Source organism: Trachemys scripta, chromosome 1 (genome assembly GCF_013100865.1).
Source record: "Trachemys scripta elegans isolate TJP31775 chromosome 1, CAS_Tse_1.0, whole genome shotgun sequence".
Taxonomy (NCBI): Eukaryota; Metazoa; Chordata; order Testudines; family Emydidae; genus Trachemys; species Trachemys scripta.
In genome coordinates this window covers 84,154,094-84,170,657 of record NC_048298.1, presented here as the reverse complement: position 1 = coordinate 84,170,657, position 16,564 = coordinate 84,154,094, and the positions used below count along the sequence as shown (strand labels likewise).

Sequence of the window (16,564 nt, the reverse complement as noted above, 5' to 3'; positions counted from 1 at the left end):
CGCAGCAGGCTCCCTGCCTGCCCTGGCTCCGTGCTGCACCCAGAAGTGGCCACCATGTCCAGCCCCTAGGCGGAGGTGTGTCCAGGCAGCTCTGCACAGTGCGCGCTGCCTGCACCCTCAGGCGCCACCCTCCGCAGCTCCCATTGACCATGGTTCCCGGCTAATGGGAGCTGTGGAGCCGGCGCTGGGGGCAGGGGCAGTGCACAAAGCTTCCCTGATTGCTCCTGCACCTAGAAGCTGCAGGAACACGCCAGCCGCTTCCGTGAGCTGCGCACAGCCAGGGCAGGCAGGGAGCCTGCCTTAGCCCCGCTGCACCGCTGACCAGACTTTTAATGGCCTGGTCAGCAGTGCTGATCAGAGCTGCCGGGGTCTCTTTTCCACTGAGCGTTCTGATTGAAAACTGGATGCCTGGCAACCCTAGGCAGCCATGATGCTGAAACTCAATCTATTAGTCATTTTTTCTAAAAGTCTCTTTCTTTAAGGGCCACAAAAGAGAGTGATGTGTGAAATAGCTCATCGTCTCATTATTTTGTCCACCAATTGGGCCTAGTTTCTGACATCAATTTTGATCTCTGGTTCTAAACTTTTCTTGTTCCTCATGCATGATCTTAACACAATCCTTGAATTATATACTATATATAAACATTATATATTGTTGGTACTAATTCAGTTTATCTTCCTTTCATACCTTTTCCCATCAACATTTGTATAGGTTATTGTGACATCTTATGAACTTGCACTCACTTTTTACCACTGAACTCACAGTTAGGGTAAATTTGTAGGCCCAATTATTAGAACAGTCTTAAGAGGGGATAATAGATTTAATTTGGTTTATAAAATTATCAACTGCAATTTAGCAATGGACCTCTACATCCTATGACTGGGCCTTCCACTGAAAAACCAACAATCTTTAAAATACACTATATTAATAGCTTATTTATTAGCTGTAGCACATTGCTATCACTGGAGGAACATTTGGGAAATATTGGTGATGGAAATACCTATAAAAATTGAAAAAAATATTTTGAAATGTGATTTTGTTTTGGTTGAATTCACTAAAAAATGGTTTCATGCTGTCAAGCTCACACAGCTATTCTCTTTTTGTTGTCTATTTACTAATTCATGATAAATAGTTAATAATTAACTGAATTTCCCTGTTATTTCCAAGTGATATTTACACTGATACGAAACAGCCAAGAAATCACTAGACTTGGCCAACCCTTACTCATGCTGAATAGTACTTTACTCCTCAAGTAAACCTAATGACCTCATGATTTCAATTACCATTATTCCAATGCCACTAATCCAGAAGAAAGGTATTACTCAATATGAGTAAGCATAAGGCCCTAGAGATATAGGGTGAAATCCTGGCCCCATAGAAGTAATTAGCAAAACTCCCATTGACTTCACTGGTTTGGCCGGTTGTGTTGTATCACTTTTCAATTGGCTCAAGGTCTGATACTGGGCCATATCCTGGTTCCTATACACAATTGGTCCCATTCAATTCAATGGGACTTTGTTGGGTAAGTAAAATAAGTAGCATTTGGCCAGTGAGGAGACAATGAACTATCTAAATAGGGAAAGAAGGAGGGAGAGAAAAGGCTAGTAATCTAATTCTATTCATTTCAGTTTTAACTCCAGTTTGAAAGGCTTTTCCTTTTCTCTATCATTTCTACTTACCAATAAAAATGAGGAAAAAAGGTAAAGAGAACAGAAAACAAAACACAGGAAACAGAAGAGCTGGCCGAAAAAAAGGGACACATTTTTCACAAGTGTTTTTGAGAAAAAAATTGACTCTATTTTTATTGAAATGTTTTGAATTTGGAAATTTTTCAATCAGCTCTACTGCACACAAGTGTGCTCAAGAGGTGCAATCAGTCATGGATGATGAACCCCACTGTAGTTATTAATGGTGTCAACCAATTTTTTTTACCATTGTCAGAATCAAAAGAGGAGTAGTTGACCCCTTGTTGGGTATCCCAAAATTTTGCCACATAAAAAATGCAACTGTAGCTACATCCAATTTCATATGTTTTTATAAGGAAATAAGCTCTATCTTGAAAGTATGTATGTTCCAGCAGCAGGCTCCTTCTAGGCACTGGCTAGTTGACTGCCCTCTATTTCCTGGTTCTCTGCTCTTTTAAGACTTATTCCCATTGCCCCTTCTTGCAGGACAAGGAAATCCTAGATGCCCTCTGTTTCTACCTTTCATAGAGGTGGTCACCTGGGAAATCCCATGGACCTCCGGAGCCCCTTCTCAGGGACAGTTGTCATAGCAGTGGGTGAATAAGGGAGGAGGGAAGAAGAGGAACTTTCTCTCCATAGAAGGTTCCCATTCTCCTTACAAATAACGTGGTATAGATGGGTAGTTCAATGTATTTGTTTGCTGACTTCTTCAAACAAGAGATGCTTGTCGTGTAGAGGTATTAGACATCTGGTTTGTTTCTAAACCATCGGAATGACAAGGTAGATAAATGGAAATTGTTTTCCAGTTATAGAAGACACAATAATAAAGAAATGTCTACATTTTAGTGGCTTTCACATGCGCTGCTCTGGTGAAGGTCACTTTGTCATTCCCAAAGGGAGCACCTCTTTTCAGGAGTTCATAACTCCACAAACAAAATCTCAGTTAAAAAGTGAGAGACTAAATAGACATTAACTACAATAGATACATTATCCTAGCAATATATTGTTAAAACAGCAATTTGCAGTTTCCAGCCACCAAAAGTGAAATTGTTTATCTTGAAGGACACACTGAACTTCTTGCAACTATAAATCTTGAGTGCTGATAAAACTTGAGAGCTACCTTAGGATTACCATGGTGACCAGCTTCACAGTGTAAACATGCACAATGACAGCATAACTTTACTAAACAACTAGACCCCAATACTCAGAACTGTACATTCAAAGGGACACTTAGACATACACTTATGGTTCTAACAATGCCTTCCATGTAGCTCTAGCCTGAATGAACTACAAAGCAAAGCCAATACTTGAAAAAAAACATAAAAGAAAAATGTGTTTAGATTTTTGAGGGGTGGAGGATGTTTTGTAGAGAAATCAATTTTGACAGACTTAACAGCTCCTCCTGTTATATCAAAGCCATCATATGTGAGGCATTGCATGAGAAATGTAACTGTTCCAAGTGTCTTTAAAATATAAAATTCCCCTGTAACCACCTTTCATGTATAAGTCTCAATCTGCCAAGGCCCAAATCTGAAACAGTATGTGTCACAAAGACCAAATTGAGGGACACAAAGAAGTATTCATGCACAAAATTTAAAAAGCAGTCAGAGTCATTTCCTTAGTATAAATAACACTTTCTCATCTTGGTTTCATGATTCTGTATTTCTGGTGCAAATAATTTTCAACAATAAAAGTGCGGGGACGCCAAATTTAAGAGAGACATAGTAGCTTTGGGACTAAATCGAGTGACATCCCTCTAAAAGAGGGACAGTTGAAAGTTGTGCATAGGTGAAATTCCTAATTTGAGGCCTGATTCAATTCCATTATACATTAATTATTTATATTACAGAAATACCCCAACTTCGATCAAGGTTCCATTTTGCTAGGCACTACACACACATAATACCTCACTCTCACAGCACCTTACAAAGGAGGTAAGGATCATTATCCCATTGTACAGTGGAGAAACCGAGCCACGGGGAGATGAAGTGACTTGCCCAAGGTCACTCAGCAGGCCAGTAGCAGAACCCTAGAACCCAGGTCTCTTAAGTCCCTGTACCAGTTTCTGGCTACTATGTCATATTATTTATTGCCTCATGCATGTCCTATTGGATTGTACAAGCCTTGCCCCAGGAACTGACAATTTCGGCATCAGTAGGTCAACCTCTTGTTGAAGAGAACATGTTTTAAATCAACACACTTCCTTGCCCAGCTTTAATCCCTTTTCCAGAAAATATCACTGAACTAATAACATAGTGGACTTTGGGGGCCAAAATCTACTCTCCCGCAAGTGAAAATCTGGATTAATTCAATCAAAACCAACAAAATTACTCTGGACTTTTACTGGTGAAAATAAATCCAGAATTTAACCCCAAAATTTGAATGCCACCCTTTTTTCATAGATTTTAGCCTGTGAGCATGGGATTTAACAAATAGACAAATATATCTAAAATTGTGGCTACTCATTGCTGTTTTAAAAACTGCACAGTACTGAATTTCCTAAAATATACCTCCCAGCACAGGATGGTGGCTCCAAATTCAAAGGGGGAGAGGGGGAGGAAATCCCTTTAAAGTTTAAGCATTCATAGGTTTAGTTTGTTTCATGGTGGCTCCCAACCTAAACATCTGCTCATTAACATTCCAGTTTAGCCACAGGGGATCCAGGCATACGCTAACTGTTAAACTGAAGTCGGAAAGAGAAAAGATTAATACAATCTGGTGTGATCTTAGCATACAATTTGTACTTAAGATGTGGTCCAAACAGGGAACCTGGCCCATAGTGGAGTATGCAGGAACAAAGCACCCAAACTACAACTTCCTTGAAATATTTCAATTTAGATCAACCCCTAGCCCCAAATTAAATATTTCATTTTGATTTTCCTGGAGAAAAAATGGAAAAAAAATAATCAAATTCAAATTTTCCCAGGGAAATTTTCAAATTTATGGAAAGTAAAATTTTCCTTCAAAAAATATTTAGATGCAAAATTCCTTAGTGAACAGGAAAATTCATAAAGAGGAAAAATAGTTTTGTTAAGGCACTGCACTGCCCCTTAGCAGATCTGGGTTCATCTCCTGGCCCTTCCACAGACTTTCTGTGTGACTTTGGGCAAGTCACTCTCTCTGTGCCTCAGTTTCCCAGCTATACAAGATGGATAGTAACAATAACCTTAATCCCACCTTTGTCAGTCTTGTCTGTGTAGACTCCAATCCTGCATTTCTTTGTGCACAGGCAGACTTCTGTGCCTGCACAGAGTCCCACTAACTTCAGTGGGTCTCCACACAGGCATAGCAATCTCTCTGCATGCAGCAAACTGCAGTGCCCCTGGACCTTCAACTGCAAGCTCTCCAGGGCAGGCACGATACAGTGAATACAGCAATGGAGCCCTTACCTAGTCTGTGTCTTCTAAGCAGTAAATCAGAGGGGTAACCGTGTTAGTCTGAATCTGTAAAAAGCAACAGAGGGTTCTGTGGCACTTTTAAGACTAACAGAAGTATTGGAGCATAAGCTTTCATGGGTGAATGCCCACTTGCGTCTGATGAAGTGGGCATTCACCCACGAAAGCTTATGCTCCAATACTTCTGTTAGTCTTAAAGGTGCCACAGGACCCTCTGTTGCTTTTAAGCAGTAAATGTAATCCAAATAAATAACAACAATAATAATTAATACAGCAAATGGATCAAATCACCAAGATGGCCCTTTGCAGTTGTCCGTGCAGGTGTCATCAGGTGATGTGGTTACACGTAATCCTCCAAGAATTTTTTCCTTAGCATGTGAGCAAGTTTTGACTCTTATGCCAGGTCTACACTACAGACTTCTGCTGGCAGAGTTACATCAGTCAGGGATGTGCTCTCTGACTGACATAGCGCTGCTGGCAGAAGCCTCTAGTGTAGATGAAGCTATACAGGAAAAGCTGTGCTTGTACCAGTATAGCTTGTTTTGCTTGTGAGGGGTGGTTTTACTATACTGGTACAAAGTACAGCTTTGCCAGTATAGCTGTATCCACACCAGAAGCACTTTGTCAGTGCAGTATACTGGTATTCCTACACCAGCAAAACACTCCTAGTGTAGACATGGCATTGGGAGACATGCTGTGATGTGGTTAGTTTTGGGTTATGCAAAGTTCTGAGTGGATGCTGTGGAAGAAAGGAAGTCGTGTGAACAGCAAGAGAGTTTGCTTTCTGCCTAGGGCTTGGATTAGTCAATTCTTGTGGCAGAGTTTCTCCCTGGGAACCAGGTGTTGATGTTGGGCTGAGATTCCTGGAAGAAGGGATTGTCCTACATGCTGTTTGACCATTGCATTTTAGTACTGATGCATATGTATAAATAAAGCATGTTACATGTATCATATTCCCAGACTTCTTGTCACTACTTTTTCCTCCACTGGGAAGCCAACTTGCAAGGCTCCAGACATATGCTCCAACTCAGAAGAAGGGCAACATTGGTGTAGAAGAAAGGGCAGCTATCTTAATTATTTTCTTATTTCCCAGCAATACATATAATAGAAGACAGCTTCCCTGTACTCATGAAATATTGACAGAGTATTCTTCATTCATTAACAAGCCCATGTTTCACATTGGAAAAATGCGGTGGAGTCTCAGCTATGCAGAATTTTGCAGCCTTTATTATAACTTTTATTATGCACTAAAGTTAATAGCACCGTTTTTAATGGTCTCTATAAAAATAGAGTAATGGTTTAAATACCAATTACATTATTTTCATAAATGTATATAAGAAGGCAATATACCTATTTCATAGCATCATTTAGTTATAAATTGACTAAAAATATTTTGTACCTGCTCAGCTTGACATAAATAACTAACCTGAAGATCATTTCCTGCCTACCTAGAATAGACTATCCTTGCTGAATGACTTATCATGGCAGCAGAATAGTGCTATAATAGTAAACTACAAGCTTTGTTAAATGGGTGCACATAACAACACATACTGTGCCTTATTTTGCAATGCATTTAAATGGGGAGTTCTGCATAAAAACTGATTGCACACCATGGACCGTAGTAACTGACTGTAGGACTTCAATATTTTGATTCTAGGCTATTGGTTCAGATATAATTTGCTGGAGATACATTTTAAGCTAATTTGATGACTTACCAAATAGATTAGGACCTTCAGGAAGTGAAAATCCATCAGCACCAGGTAGCTGGGAATGTCCTATTAGATTCATTTCAGATCCCATCTAGTCTTTAATTGAAGAACAATGTGACAGTCAGGGCACAGGCTAAAAGGAAACCCTGAAAGATAAAGAAACAAGGATAACTGAAACAAGATAATAATTCATTTTTGTGTACATATTACAGGCCAGAATTCTGAAGGTTGTTTCAATATTTACTATAACAAACCCTGATGTAAAATTATAATGTACAATTTAGCCTTTTAAAAAATGCTGCGTCTTTTTCTTGTGGTGGCATATTTTATACGTGATCATTCTGCTTTCCACAGAAGGTGATGGGGATTATGCTGTCACATCCTTTCATAATTTCCTAAATAAGTGGCCTGAATTTTTAAATGTGCTGCACACACAGTATTGGGCCTCAATAGGCACTGTTGTGTGCTTACCACATTTGAAAATCTGGCCACTTATTTAGGTGCCTAAATATGGATATAAAAGCCTAAATTTAGGCTCCTGTCTTTGAAAATCTTGGCCTTTCCATATTTTGAAAAAAAAAAAAAAAACAAAGTTCTCAAAACAAACGTATAGTTTCTCCCATCTTTATTCACAAATTCAGGATTACAGTTTTCATTACAGAGTATCATGGCTCAAGCAGGAAGACAATGTGCTTTAGCAATCAGTATGCACTCTCCCCATTTAAAACACAAAGAGCTTTTTAATTACACAGAGAGAAAAGCTATGAAAAAAACCACAACCATATTGACTAGGGAGACTATTGGTATGTGTGCATGGTTTTCCCCTTTATAAAAGTGCTTCCTTAATTCAAGCAATTTAAAATTTAATATTAATCTAACTGCTGAATTTTCATTGCACATAATGAAAAAACTGAATTTTTTGCTTTGTCTTTCCTGTTCTGTTTTATTATTATGACCCAGTATTCAGAGTTTTTTATCAAATGAAGCATTCCTTCACTTTGAAATTATAGTGTGGGTTTCAGACGTCCACTGGTAAATGAAATCAGTGAGTAACATTTTCAAAAGCACCTAATTGGCTTTCCATTGGACTTAGGCTCCTAAGTCACTTAGTTGCTTTTAAAAATTGAACCCAGTATCTGTAAACCAATAAAGGCTGTAGAAAGCTTCCATACCCACAGTGGAAGAGTCTAATAAAGTCTCAGTATATGAAGAAATCCCAGAGTTGAGTCAACTGGCAAGCAGTTAATGTTAGAAACAAGTACAATAAGTGTAGAATTATTTTTACATTGGTTCATAGGGATCTATTAAGCTCTTTCCTAACATAAACCCAGGTCCTCTAATTAGGACGGCTTTTTAAAATTGTCCATTCAGAGATAAACAGTTTACACAGAAATGTCAAATGGTGCTTCTATCATAGACCAGATGATGTTTCTGTGGCAAACATGTAAACCAATTGCCAGCAGAGACTCATGATTCCACAACTGCAGAAGCCTCTCAGTATCTTGGAATGGGGGTAGAGAGCCCATCCCCTCCTGCTCAGCATGGTCACCTCCAAGCCCCTCCCCACTCTACTCCCTGACTGTAATGTATATCACTGGGGAGTGCTGTCAGGGAAAGCAGTGGCCCTCCCACGTCCCAGTGGAAGGGGCAGGGTCCTCTGACAGCCAGGAAGGGACAAAATGGGCTGACCTGCCAAAATATATCTTCTAATGACTCCTAATTAGAGCTGTCAAGAAGATGGCAACCCATTGGGAGAGTTTCCCCCACAGAAGATCCAGGGAAGCATGGAACTATAGACTAGCAGCTCTCTCATGAACCCCGCTCAAGTTCCTAAACCTGAAGGTCCCTTACTAATCGCCAGTTATAGGAACCCCGACTGTCTTTCTGTCCTCTCCTCCAGCAGCTTCTCTACTATAGTCGCTGCTGCTCTGGGGCGGCACAAAACTCCATTGCTCAGGGCATTTGGAAAGGTTTTCTGCATCTTGCTCCTGGAGAACAGCTGTGGGAGCCCCTTTTCACCTCTGCAAACTTGACTCAACAGTCCCCAGGACATATGCAGGACTAAAGACTTAGCACCCATCTAACTTTCCTGCAACTGAGCTGGTAATTAGGTGCTATAAATATTTAGTTTTTTTCATATTTCCTTGTCAGTGATAAGCGTAATAGTTTACCATTGAATAATTCACACTGCCAGGTCTTTAGGACAGGGATTGTCCATGTGATTGTGCAGTGCCTAGCACAAAAGGGCTGATCCTGGTGCTACTACCATACATATTCAAATATTAACAACAGCCAAAAAAGACCTCAGCTTTGAAACATTTTGGCATTCAGCTTCCTTTTCAGTGGCTAGCGCCTTAATTTGTAAGATATGTATCCTGTCTGCATCTGTCCTGTGCTGCAAATAAACAAGCTGGTTCTGGAAGAAGCGCACTTTTTAAACTCTAATACTACATTTATGTTTTTACAATCTTTTCAGACCTTGTAGAGGCTTCTTTCATGTTCCTTTGAGTCTTCCCCATTTATCAATGTGTCATGCAAATATCAAATACCACTGTTTAACCTCTGAAATACCTGCTCCATTACTCTCTGAAACACTGCAGGTGAATTGACTATGCCACATTGTAAACTTTTATACCAAAGCAGTCTTTTGTTCATAGTAGGGAATCTGGTTGACTTTTGCTGTAATGCCACCTCTCAATATGCTGGGAACGCATCAGCTTACACCTCTCCTACCAGTTTAGTCTTAAAGTTTAGGAGATGGATACTGATCCACTTCTAGCCAAGTGTTTATGGTGATTTTTTGGTCTCCACATAGTCTGACATTTCTCTTATACACTCAGTGGTGTAGACCATTCTCTCAACTCCACACCCAGATCATCAAATTGCTCTAAAAAATCCAGGCATGACATTTTCTACCACATGCAGATTTACTGTTATATTTTACTAGAGCCACGCCCACCCTCAAGGCCTGCATTTAATACAGCGTTATACTTCGCTTTAAGTCCCTTCCTGGATTCAATATGTGGTGTGCAGTGCACTGCACTCCAATTTAAGCTGGTTCAGTTAACTTCAAAAATGCACAGAGAGTGGCTGGCTCACTACAAAAGCAATTTTCCATCTCTTGGTATTGACACCTCCTCCTCAATTACTGGGTGTGGACCACATCCACCCTGACTGAATTGGTCTTTTCAACACTGGTTCTCCACTTGTAAGGTAACTCCCTTCTCTTCATATGTCAGTATATTTATGCTTGTATCTGTAATGTTCACTCCATGCATCTGAAGAAGTGGGGTTTTTACCCACGAAAGCTTATGCCCAAATAAATCTGTTAGTCTTTAAGGTGTCACCGGACTCCTCGTTTTTTGTGTGTGGATAGAGCTAACATGGCTACCCCTCTGATACTTGTTCTGATTAATGGAATCTTGTCCACAGTGAACAGAAATATAGAGTCATCATGCTGCTGCTATCATCTGGTGTGTGGCAAGTGATGTCATCTTTACCTGTGGACTGAGTCTTTCTTACTACATATGGCATTTTGGCAGAGGTGTTTTCACAAACTGTAGAAGATTTTTCTTTGAGAACTCAAACATTAAAGTTGCATCACCACTCCTTCCAGAGTCAGTTCTTTTGTATGAGCAGTGATCAGTAGTCACTCTCTTAAGTCAAAGCTCCTTATCCCAAAAACAAAATGATTTCCAAGAGCTTCTTGTAGTAGGTTACCAAAATGATTAAATGTATATCTTTCATCTACTTTCCTTATATTAAGATGAGCTTGGCATAAACCCTAAAGTAAATGACTATCTGATCTTCTTTCTGCAGGTAGAACAAAAATGTATTACTATGGAAGGAAGATGCTTGAAAAAAAAAAAAAGATTGGATAGAAGACCAATGTCCACCTAGGAAAGGGGTGGCCTTACTAAAATACAAATGAATTAAACAGCACAGACATGATTTGGAAGCTAGAATGCTAGTTTTTAATAGACATTCTTTCCACATTTACCTTTGTTAATTTAAAAAAAAATCTAAGCTGATATGAATTTTGCCACTTTTTATCCAGTTTTTCATATGACAACAATATTTGCAGTGAAGAAACAATGGAAAAACAAAGAGAATTCTTTTAGATAATCAGATATTGAACAGGTTTCAGAGTAGCAGCCGTGTTAGTCTGTATCTGCAAAAAGAACAGGAGTACTTGTGGCACCTTAGAGACTAACAAATTTATTAGAGCATAAGCTTTCATGGGCTACAGCCCACTTCTTTGGAAGCATATAGAATGGAACATATATTGAGGAGATATATATACACACATACAGAGAGCATGAACAGGTGGGAGTTGTCTTACCAACTCTGAGAGGCCAATTAAGTAAGAGAAAAAAAACTTTTGAAGTGATAATCAAGCTAGCCCAGTACAGACAGTTTGATAAGAAGTGTGAGAATACTTACAAGGGGAGATAGATTCAATGTTTGTAATGGCTCAGCCATTCCCAGTCCTTATTCAATCCTTTGTTGATTGTGTCTAGTTTGCATATCAATTCCAGCTCAGCAGTCTCTCGTTGGAGTCTGTTTTTGAAGTTTTTCTGTTGTAATATAGCCACCCGCAGGTCTGTCACTGAATGATCAGACAGGTTAAAGTGTTCTCCCACTGGTTTTTGAGTATTATGATTCCTGATGTCAGATTTGTGACCATTAATTCTTTTGCATAGAGACTGTCTGGTTTGGCCAATGTACATGGCAGAGGGGCATTGCTGGCACATGATGGCATATATCACATTGGTAGATGTGCAGGTGAACGAGCCCCTGATGGTATGGCTGATGTGATTAGGTCCTATGATGATGTCACTTGAATAGATATGTGGACAGAGTTGGCATCGGGGTTTGTTACAAGGATAGGTTCCTGGGTTAGTGGTTTTGTTCAGTGATGTGTGGTTGCTGGTGAGTATTTGCTTTAGGTTGGGGGGTTGTCTGTAAACGAGGACAGGTCTGTCTCCCAAGATCTGTGAGAGTAAAAGATCATCTTTCAGGATAGGTTGTAGATCTCTGATGATGCGCTGGAGAGGTTTTAGTTGGGGGCTGAAGGTGACAGCTAGTGGTGTTCTGTTATTTTCTTTGTTGGGCCTGTCTTGTAGGAGGTGACTTCTGAGTACTCGTCTGGCTCTGTCAATCTCTTTTTTCACTTCAGCAGGTGGGTATTGTAGTTTTAAGAATGCTTGATAGAGATCTTGTAGGTGCTTGTCTCTATCTGAGGGATTGGAGCAAATGCGGTTATATCTTAGAGCGTGGCTGTAGACAATGGATCGTGTGGTGTGTCCTGGATGGAAGCTGGAGGCATGTAGGTAAGTGTAGAGGTCAGTAGGTTTCCGGGATAGGGTGGTATTTATGTGACCATCGCTTATTAGCACAGTAGTGTCCAGGAAATGGACCGCTTGTGTGGATTGATCTAGGCTGAGGTTGATGGTGGGATGGAAATTATTGAAATCATGGTGAAATTCCTCAAGGGCTTCTTTTCCATGGGTCCAGATGATGAAGATGTCATCAATGTAGCGCAAGTAGAGTAGGGGCGTTAGGGGACGAGAGCTAAGGAAGCATTGTTCTAAGTCAGCCATAAAAATGTTGGCATATTGTGGGGCCATGCGGGTACCCATAGCAGTGCCGCTGACTTGAAGGTGTATATTGTCCCCAAATGTGAAATAGTTGTGGGTGAGGACAAAATCACAAAGTTCAGATATTGAACAGTATCTGATTCCCAACACCTGGAGATTATTTTCACCATATACTTATTAAATACTTTGAGTTAAGTACAACATTTATATTATCATTACAGAGATATGCCCTGCTATACTTCAACAGAATCAAACATTCAATATATATTTTTAATATTCCATATTAAATGGAGATATATATTCCATACACACTGTTATAACTATAAAGGGAAGGGTAACAGCTGTCCTGTGTACAGTACTATAAAATCCTTCCTGGCCAGAGACTCCAAAATCCTTTTCCCTGTAAAGGGTTAAGAAGCTCAGGTAACCTGGCTGGCATCTGACCAAAGGACCAATAAGGGGACAAGATACTTTCAAATCTTGGGGCGGGGGGAAGGCTTTTGTTTGTGTTCTTTGTTTGGGAGGGCGTTCGCTCTCGGGACTGAGAGGGACCAGACATCAATCCAGGTTCTCAACATCTTTCTAAACAAGTCTCTCCTATTTCAAACTTGTAAGTAAATAGCCGGCAAAGCGTGTTAGTTTTCCTTTGTTTTCTCAACTTGTAAATGTACCCTTTACTAGAGTGTTTATCTTTGTTTGCTGTACTTTGAACCTAAGACTAGAGGGGAGTCCTCTGAGCTCTTTAAGTTTGATTACCCTGTAAGGTTAATTTCCATACTGATTTTACAGAGATGATTTTTACCTTTTTTTTTTTAATTAAAAGCCTTCTCTTTAAGAATCTGATTGATTTTTCCTTGTTTTAGATCCTAGGGGCTTGGATCTGTATTCACCAGGAGTTGGTGGGAGGAAGGAGGGGGAATGGCTAATTTCTCCTTGTTTTAGATCCCAGGGGGGTTGGAACTGTATTCACCAGGAGTTGGTGGGAGGAAGGAGGGGGAATGGTTAATTTCTCCTTGTTTTAAGATCCAAGGGGTTTGGATCTGTATTCACCAGGGAATTGGTGAAAGGTTTCTCAAGGCTTCCCAGGGAGGGAATCCATTGGGAATGGTGGCAGCGGAACAGAGCTAAGCTGGTAGTTAAGCTTAGAAGTTTTCATGCAGGCCCCTACATTTGTACCCTAAAGTTCAAAGTGGGGATACAGCCTGCTTCTGGCCCCACTAGAGTTAAAGCCAGCAAAACTGCTTTTGGCTTCAGTTTAAGCAAGACCAGGGCTCTGTTGAAGCAATTAATTTCAAAAGTATCTAGGTTAATTGAAAGGCAAAAGCTCCATAACCACACATTTTCAGGTAAAGTACAAACGTAAGTTTGATTATCATAAAAACTCCATGAAAATCTAGTCATATTTGTTATCTTCTTTAGTGAGAGGGATCAAATCTATTTTTAGTTATTAGAAGAAAAAGATACAAAACAACGGACAGAATTTTTCATACATAAAGATTAGTAAGGTACATTTCCCCAAAAGGTAATATGAGTGTTCGGTTCTTCACATACCCAAACTACCAAATACCCCCAAAAGACATTATAATACTAGCATAGCTTTAGGGCCTGACCCAAATGCTACTGAAATCAGTGGAAGGATTCCCCTTGAGTTTAATGGGCTTTGAATCAGACTCTTACATCTTTTCTGGAATGATTAATGCAGTGCCTTAAAAAAATTAAGTCTTTTTTTTTTAATTCTTTAAAAAATATTTGAGAAACATGAACAAGTTTGGAGATTTTTATTTCCAGCACATGTCACCAGGTAATTTTGAGTTGCATGGCAGGTGGTAACCAATACAACATATGACATAAAGCAATGAGAAGAACATGGGCTAGTGTGAGAACTGTGTGACACATATAAGAAAACAATATTTCGATCTTTGTTTGAAAATTACAGTAGGAATTCAACAATTCATTTAAAATTAGATCAATAAAGAGATGCTCTCCTGTGGCTAAACTGTAGAATATTGACTTATAGGTCTTTCTGAGGAAAAAAATAATGTAAACGTGAAGACACAAAAGTGAGCAACCTTTCAAAAGAGGTTCAATAGATGGGGCACTACAATTTGACTCAAGAGACCTGGGTGCTAATCCTGGTCTGCTAGTACATGACTTTAATCATTTCATGTCTCCGTGCCGTTCTTTTTCCCCTACTACTCTCTGTCTGTCTTGCCTATTTAGACTGTAAATGCTGGAGCAGGTGCTGTTTCTTACTATTTGTTTGTACGCCGAGGTCCAAATGGTTGGAGCCTCTCGGTGCTAGTGTAATGCACATAATAATAAACAATAGATTCAGAGAAAGCATTTCTTACCTATTATTTTTAACATAAATATCTAGCAGAACAATTCAGGACAAACTGATGTTTTTCTAAAAGCTGTGAATGGAATTGGACAGTAGATGCTTCTACCACAACACTGTGTATCATTACTTATGATTATGTGAGAATAAGTGTCAAAGCTCTGAACTTTAAAAGAGGCTTTATTTTGAAACACTACCATCTGTACTTGAAACTTGCAAACAAAAGAGAAATACATAAAACAATAACAACTTTTTCCTAAAGAACAATATACTTTTCTCCCATTATACACATTTAAAATGCTCTCAGTTTCTAACAGGTAAAAGATGCCTACTGCTGCTATAAAGATGATCTGTATAAATTAACAAGATAGAATTGACCTATTATTAAAGTTATGCCATATTTGCCAATGTAAGATGACATACCCTAACGGTCGCTACTTTTTCATCAATTCAATGAAATTTTCTCAAAGAAAATATCTGTTGTCACACAAACTATACTGATGAGATTACATTGTCTTATAGTATTAATATATTTTTAATTCACTTAAGTAACATTTAGAGATTTTGGCGTCCAGATCATTGACTTTTCTAGCTCCTCAAGATGCATTTACATTAATTAAAGAATGTAAGTGAGAAAAAAATTGTATTCCATGACTAAATATGATCAAACAGCAAGATTAATACCCACTAAGCAATTATTACTTACTGTCCTTTTCCAGAGTCTTGAGAATGGCCGTGTGTGGAAAGCCTCTGCACTCGGTTCAAAATCCTAATAAGTTTCAAACAGAAACATTTTTGTTTTGCTTTTTTACGTTTAACAGAAGCCTGTAGTGATAACCGGCTGACTCTGGGCTTAGGCTCATCTCTTCATTGGCTCATTGCCCTAATGGACAAAGATTACTCATTAACAATGCTTTCTTTGCTAACCTATCTAAACATAGATTTCAAGTATTAAAACTTTGTAAATCCAGAAAGTCAGTCAGATCAGAACTTTTGTATGCTTACTGGACACTCTGGGAGGGGATCTTGTTCTAAACCAGCACAAACAGTGGGACAGTTGTAAAAAGGCATGTTGTGGATGTTGACCATTTCACACAGAAATAGGAATCCAAACCCAGTGGCCTTACGCAGGTGGGAAGCCCCTTGCATGTTCTCATGGAGACTGGAGTTCCAAGACAGCTCTGTGATTTTCCTTCAGTACCTCAGTTCTTTTTATATTGCTCAGGAAAGAACAAACATTTCAGAGTGTTACTGCGCTTTAAGGAGAGGTTGTTGGGGAACAGTAGTTACAGCCCTGGTCTGAGACTCAAGCAATCTGGGTTTAGTTCCCAGGTCTGCCAAAGACTTCCTTGATGACCTTAAACATGTCACTCAAATGCTTTGTGCGTCAGTTCCCCTTCTGTAAAATGGGGATAATACATCCCTGCCGTGTGATGATAAAGTCAATCTTTAAAGTCTGTGAGGAGTTCAGCTACTTTGGCCACAGTGGGGGCCATATAAGTACTTAGATAGAAGAGAAAGAAGGCAGCTGTCAGCCCTGAGAGGTGATCTCACTTTGACTTGCTTCTTCTGCCCTCCTCCTTACAGCATTTGCTCTGTCCAGTCCACTTCAGGAAGCAATGGGCAGGAATGCAGAGACTCACAGGGGAAGTTTCTTGCTGGAGAAAGGAAGAGAGCAGAGCTCATGCTTTGCTACAAAAGGGAGCTGGCCTTGAATTCAGTGACAGAACTGCCCCCACCTCTTCTCCCGGCCCCAGCTCAGCTATTTATTTAAAGGGGGGGAGAGGGAAGTTTTTTTCCCCGTCTGGCAAGCTACCAGATACGGCCTGTGGCAGA

General features: G+C 39.7%; 1 protein-coding gene across 5 annotated transcripts in view; it reads right to left on the bottom strand.

Moving 5' to 3' along the window:
- The window catches only part of NR1H4 (nuclear receptor subfamily 1 group H member 4), a 71,841-nt gene extending 56,226 nt beyond the window's left edge, over positions 1 to 15,615 (bottom strand). For 2 of the 5 annotated variants that reach the window (XM_034773654.1, XM_034773662.1), the window contains exons 1-2: positions 15,435 to 15,606; positions 6,797 to 6,936 (exon numbers count right to left, since the gene is read on the bottom strand). In XM_034773654.1, coding sequence (XP_034629545.1) covers positions 6,797 to 6,832 — 36 coding nt within the window. In that variant the 5' untranslated portion in view covers positions 6,833 to 6,936; positions 15,435 to 15,606. Of the gene's footprint in view, positions 1 to 6,796; positions 6,937 to 15,434 lie in introns of all 5 variants that reach the window. The other 3 variants (XR_004646131.1, XM_034773638.1, XM_034773646.1) reach the window with 3 other exon arrangements.
- Positions 15,616 to 16,564: the final 949 nt, after the last annotated feature.